The sequence below is a fragment of the Sphaeroforma arctica genome (assembly GCF_001186125.1).
Source record: "Sphaeroforma arctica JP610 unplaced genomic scaffold supercont1.38, whole genome shotgun sequence".
Classification (NCBI taxonomy): domain Eukaryota; class Ichthyosporea; order Ichthyophonida; genus Sphaeroforma; species Sphaeroforma arctica.
Genome location: NW_014040520.1, coordinates 124562 through 130832, shown reverse-complemented (window position 1 = coordinate 130832; position 6271 = coordinate 124562). Strand labels below are relative to the sequence as shown.

General features: G+C 39.4%; 1 protein-coding gene across 1 annotated transcript; it reads left to right on the top strand.

The window, feature by feature from the left end:
* Window positions 1–4066: 4066 nt before the first annotated feature.
* On the top strand, window positions 4067–4766 carry SARC_01052 (hypothetical protein). The gene has a single exon (XM_014305247.1). The coding sequence runs from the start codon at window positions 4199–4201 to the stop codon at window positions 4658–4660; it is 462 nt and encodes a 153-aa protein (XP_014160722.1). The 5' UTR covers window positions 4067–4198; the 3' UTR covers window positions 4661–4766.
* Window positions 4767–6271: the final 1505 nt, after the last annotated feature.

The following is a 6271-nucleotide window of genomic DNA, read 5'->3' as shown; positions in this document are numbered from 1 at the left end:
TGTAGCTTAACGTCTAAAACAACACACACGTGATATCCAGAGTTTTGCACGTTTCTTATCACGGGGTAGGTCGTGACCATTCTCGAACGTTATGTTTTCGCTGCATTTATTTCACTCCCAAGAAACATATGCATTTAACAACTTGTTGCTTGTGTGACTGTAATTTGGTGACTCGATCTAACTGGTAATCTTTTGTCCATTGAAATTCACGAAAATGTTTGGCGTTGATGTATGCCGCGATCTGCCAGTTACCCTTGAAGGTCAACTCGTCTAGAGGAAAGTGTTTGGCATTGATGGCAGCATGGGTTTTCTTTCCATATCTCTTTTAAAAGGCCTTCGTTATAGCATCATATGCAATACCTGGTTGTACGCTGTGCAGCCAATCTTGAGCGCGTGCATCAGCCTCCTTTATGAGCGTTTTGTTATTAGGTTTGACTGACTTCACTAGTAAAATATATCTGTCACCTTCTTGTATACAGCCACGTATGCTACACATACACTGTGGCATGTACTTCTTTCTCTATAGCAAACCTCAACGTTTCTCTCTTCCACTGCTGGTATGTACATGAACAGGGTCTCAAATGGGCATAAAAAGCTACATTTAATTACTTATTTGGAATAAATAAAGTTCTGAGGGACTTAATAGCTAAAGCTTTTAGTGATAAAAATATAAAAATATATTGAGGTACAAAATGACGATTTTTCGTCTAAATTTAGGAATATGACGCTGGCCAAGGCCAAATACAGCCCCGTTGTCCAAGCCTAAAGGTGCAAGCCTAGCATATTTAGTATTTACTAGTAAATATGTATTAGTGTGATTTTGTAAAAAAAAATAGTATATACAAATAGTCACGGCCCTCTGGATTTGTGTCTCTGCTAAATTTTCGATTTCCGCTACGACATAACTTTGATTTCCGCTCGAGACCCTATCAGCCTATCCAGAGACCAGAAGAGACCAGAGGTCTGAGACTGAGAGCTCCCTCCTAACCTCTGAGAGCTCCCTCCTAACCTCATTCAGTTCCCGTTTTAACTTTTTCAAAATGAATCGGGAAACGTTTCATTTCAACTTTTATTCTGTTTATAGCCCTATGGAATTTGAAATGGTGCAATTTCCAGGCCATCAATTTGTCTTAAACCCGGCGGGCCAGCCTGTCAGTCGAGATATTCATTGGTCTCTATTTGCCATATAATCCATTTCGTTAGAATTTAGGTTTACATGTTGAGTGCAAATTTGAGAATTTCGTTTTCTATTTTGACCTGCGAAACCTTTTTAACGTTTTCAAAACGAATCAGTATAAGTTTCCGTTCAACTTTTATTCTGTAATCCATTAACGGATTAAGCTTAGGCTCTCTCTACTGTAGAGAGATTAGGGCCCAGAGGTTATTTTAATTTTAATTTTAAATCCTCAGTCCTCAGTCCTCAGTGACTCCTCACTGGAAGGAGGACTCCTGGAGTCCTGGCGGCCCGGCCTGGGACCCTCGCCTCTGGGCCCCGGCTAGACCAGCTGGTCTTCATTTATTTTTATAAAAACAAAGAATTATAGGACAGAACAAGAGACCTGAAAACATCCAAAAAAAAATCGCATAGAGGGAAACCTCAAACTTAAACTACTCTCTGGGTGAGAGCCCAAGAGTGAAAAGGCAAAATACAGTATTTATCAGAGCTTATATTAGGACAGGAGCTGCAATATCTACTTTTAGTCTTTTAGTGGCAAGTCACTGTTATATTTTTTATATAAAACGAAACAAAATAATAGAACAAAGACGTAGAGTCGCAGACTCTGCATCCAATCCTAAAGACTTGTCTAAGACTCCAAGGTCTCTGACTCTCTGTACGTATACAACTTCTTCCCATCAATCTTTCCTGAACCACTACAGCGACTATGAGAGCCATACCATATGTTCATACATTGTATCATACATACTTGCCATTTCTGAAATAAATAATATTAACCCTATACAGTATACAGTATACACTCTATACGCTCACTACTATATAGAGAGAGGGTATAGAGTATAGACTATAGAGTGTAAATTTATTTTTAGTGTTGATAAGCGAGAGTATAGACTATAGAGTATAGACTATAGTCTGTCTTGTAGTATATACTGTATCCTGTATAGTGTATACTGCATATTATTATATTTACTATTATAGTTCGCTGTTACAGACTAATACAGTTTACTCTATAGTCTATAGTCTACTCTATAGTCTCTACTCTATAGTGGTGAATGTGATTTTTGAATAACATTTGGCTTTTATGTGGCTTTCGAGAGTTGCGAACTGCGCTGTGCGCAGAAAACTGTCAACAGTGCGGTTTAAAAAAAAGCCTGAGCTGGTCCTGAGTTCTGACACTCCTGAGTCCAAACTCCACAATACATTTTTATAAAACAAAAATACATATTTACAGTCCGGCGCCCCGACCTACAGGAATTGATATTGTTTTCATGGTTTTATTTATGTTTGTTTTGTACAAAAGCAAAAACGGACTTCATTGTTAATAATGCACGGTAAAAATTCAAAAAAAAAAGGGTTCAGAAATAGTGAACCGACGGAATAGTTCGAGATATTGATACGTCTCAACGACAAATAAGATTACAATAGAGGATTCTAGAAAGCTGAGTTCCTGGGACTTTATATTTTTTAATGGAAGATCACATTGATTCTGGTCAGGTAAGGAACCTCAAAACTTAGCCTCAGCCCTCAAGGCTCAAGGCTCAGGGCCTCAGAAGCCCTCAATCTTCAGGGCGTTCAGGAATCAGGACTTCAGGACTTCAGGCTCTCAGTCTCAAGTCTCGGTCGTCTCTCAGATTTTTAGCCTCAAGCGCCTCAGCCATTCGGCCATCAGCCCTCAGGACTCAGGACTCAGGTCGAAGGGCCGAAGGAGTCAGAACTCATGGGCTCTGGATCCTGCAGTGAGCAGTTGAGCATTGGTGTGAATGTCTGAGCAATGCGACTCGCAGTCTCGCAGTCTCGCACATAGAGTAAAAATACTATTTAACCACTGTGGTAATGTGACCCACCATGAGTGACAGTGACGGACTGACGGCCCTGCTGTATCTGTAGGCTGTAGCCCTGTAGGCTGTCGGCAATATCGTCTCTCTGAGGCTTGGCCAGTAGCCACTGGCCACTTATGTATTTACTACTAAAAGTACTACTATTTACTATGTAGATTGTGTAGTAGGGTAGCCCTCAGAATTGTACAGTATTTCTATAAAAGTATATTTATATTTTTCGCTTAAAAACAAAGAGTATCATAGTCCGAAAATGTATGTTTTTAATTACGTACTACAAGTACTCTATCAAAACAATCCAAAATAAACCCTGTGTTCTCTCAAAAATTCCCTATCAAAACTAGCCCCAACAAATCTCTACAGGTGTCAATCTAGCCCTAAATGGTGACAAAACTTAAAAATCTGAAGTTGTCTTGAAGGCCTAAAATCGGAGAGAGGAAAAGCTAAAACCCGAGTAGCCAGTTCGAACAGCCTGAACTCCAACGGGTAAAAATAATAGAGTCCTATAAATATATATTTTTAGACTGTCGGGAGTCGGGACCGTCGCGAACAGCTGGGCTCCCGAGGGCCTGTTTCAGGACCGGGGTCAGGCGCAGCCGCAGCTGTCCATGATTTTAGTACTTTTAATATTTTTGTTTAAAAAACAAAACAATATATATATATTTCAAGTTTCCAAATCTGAATCACTTGTGTCATCAGTTGTCCTGAATGATGATTCGTTAATCCAGATTCACTGCAATTGATATATGAGAGTAAGACCGGACGGCATTTACTCCAAAAAGCCATAACGGGAAGTCCAATTAGAAGCCATAACCAGTGCGTATTTTGAGCGTCATAGTCCATCAGCGGAAAAGCCATGACAGTGGAATACTGACTATGTTGCAATGAAATACGTCCGTTTTTGGGTAATCAGCTGATGGGACAGACGGTGGCGTCCCAGTTGGGAAACTTTCGTGGACAGATTCTGTTCTCGAATTGGCTGTGAGTCAGTGACTGTGAGGGGCCCGTCAGCCAGATATAGTCCCAGAATTGTTCGGTCTTCCTAGAAATAGTTCTATATAATGCTAATAACGGGTGTCCGTGAGGACGATCCCAGGTGTATAAAAGCACTGTGCACAAGGTTGTACTCAATACAGAACTAAAAGTTTTGAAAGCTAAATAACCTCCCCCCAAAAGATCATTCAAGATGGCATCCTCTACCTCGACTTCGGCGAAGCCCTTTAGATTGCAGCGCCGCAAGTCGAGTTACACCGATCTCGCTGAGAATGACGGATCTTCGACCTTGATGACCATGTGTTCAACTAATGATGCATATCTCGACAACTTCGAAGGAATCTGCAGCGTTGTGAAGGACAACGTAGGCAAAATTGTGAAGGACATCCACTCTAAGGACAAGTTGCTGGTCAGCAACGGTAAGTGTACGGTGTTCGCGCCTCCTGAGAGTGAGGCCACAGACAACCACGGAAATCTGCTCCTGCGTACGTTCTCTGAGGAGGTCAACGAGCACGACCAGTGTGTAATGACGCGCGAAGTAATGGTTCACCTGGAGCAGGGCAACAAGATTGAGGTCCGCGAGCGTCGCAAGAGCAAGACCGCCATTGGCACCTTTGAATACAAGGAGATGCAGAAACTAATTAACCTCGACTAATAAGCCGAGTACAGGATGCACGCCCCGACATCGGTAGTGTAGTGCAGTCCTTGTAAGGGGACTGGAGTTAACGTACCATACGTTACGAGAAAGTATTGCCCTTCTGAATGGTTATAAATAAAATATCGTTCAGTCTTATCCTTCTTGATTCACTTCCGGTTTCTTTCAATATGGACGACACAGTGATAAATGGGTTATAATTTTCCATTGGCTATAGGTTTATACAGGTTCATAATGTACATTTTGATTCAAAGTTGCTACATTTATTACACCCAAATACCTGAACCTCCCTTCGTTCACGGAAAGGATATTTACACGCTGGTAAACACAGTGTGTCAAATAAATCAAAGATATGATGCAGGTGTATTAAATTGATCAAATTCACGTCGAGTGTATACAATATAGTTGAGAAGATAAGGGGGTTCGAAAGCAGTACATATATATATATACGTACGCAAGAAATATAGTTTTTTTTGATATGTATTAACAACGTTTCGGATAAAATAGCATGCTTTAGATCGGAGATGAGCACATCTGAGCGTAGCCTTTAAATCTATAGGCAATCTATCAGCGAAATAATGATACAAGTAACTTAATGTACACAATGTCTTAGAGAGTCAACTGTCCATGCCCCAGTAGTTTTTTGATTTTAATCATAGGCACACGTGTAGAGCGCAAATAGAGAAACGTACTCTATTCTAACTATGCGTATGAATTAGGTCTGGGCTTTTTATATCATCTGATACAAATAGAAGATACAAAACAAGCAATACGCTGTATTCGTATACTGAGACAGCCGTGTACGTGTATGATGACATACAAGTATTACTATAAAGCACACTTCACAGGTCGATCAAACGCAAACTATATACAATAAGAGAAAAACAAAAACTACTTATTCAATAAATCAAGAACGCATAACAAAACGCAGACACACACAACACTTGCATAAACTCACAATATATACAAACATGCATATACACATATGTATTAATGCGCATCCAAATTCGTATACGCTCACATATGTACGTGTGTATATACACACGTGTGCGTGTAGACATAGACATAGACATAGACATAGATATAGATATAGATATAGATATATATTCATATATAGATATATATATATATATATATAAATATAAAAATATGAATATATATATATATATTTAGATAAATATAATCTTGAATTCCGTTTGCGAAGTTGGATGTCAGTTTATATAATAAGCTTACTCATCGCCAATCGCCAAAGGCAACAGGACCATGTAAATATATATTACTAATCAAGCCAGCCCCGCTCCACTACCGGTAGTTACCCACACATAGGTCAGTCGCATCCTTCTGATTCAACACTTGGCCTCGTGGGCCCAAGAGCGCTAAGTACTAGTACGATCGACCTGCCTCAGATATACAACACCCATTCTGGCATCACAGGGTTAATACTCGTGGCAATCAGGACGTTGTAACTAACTTAGAAACATATGTACATTAGGAGAGTCATAAATAAACTATTGTAAACAAATAATAATAATATAATAATATAATAATATAATAATATATATGTATATATATATATATATATATATATGTTTATATATATATTCTATATAT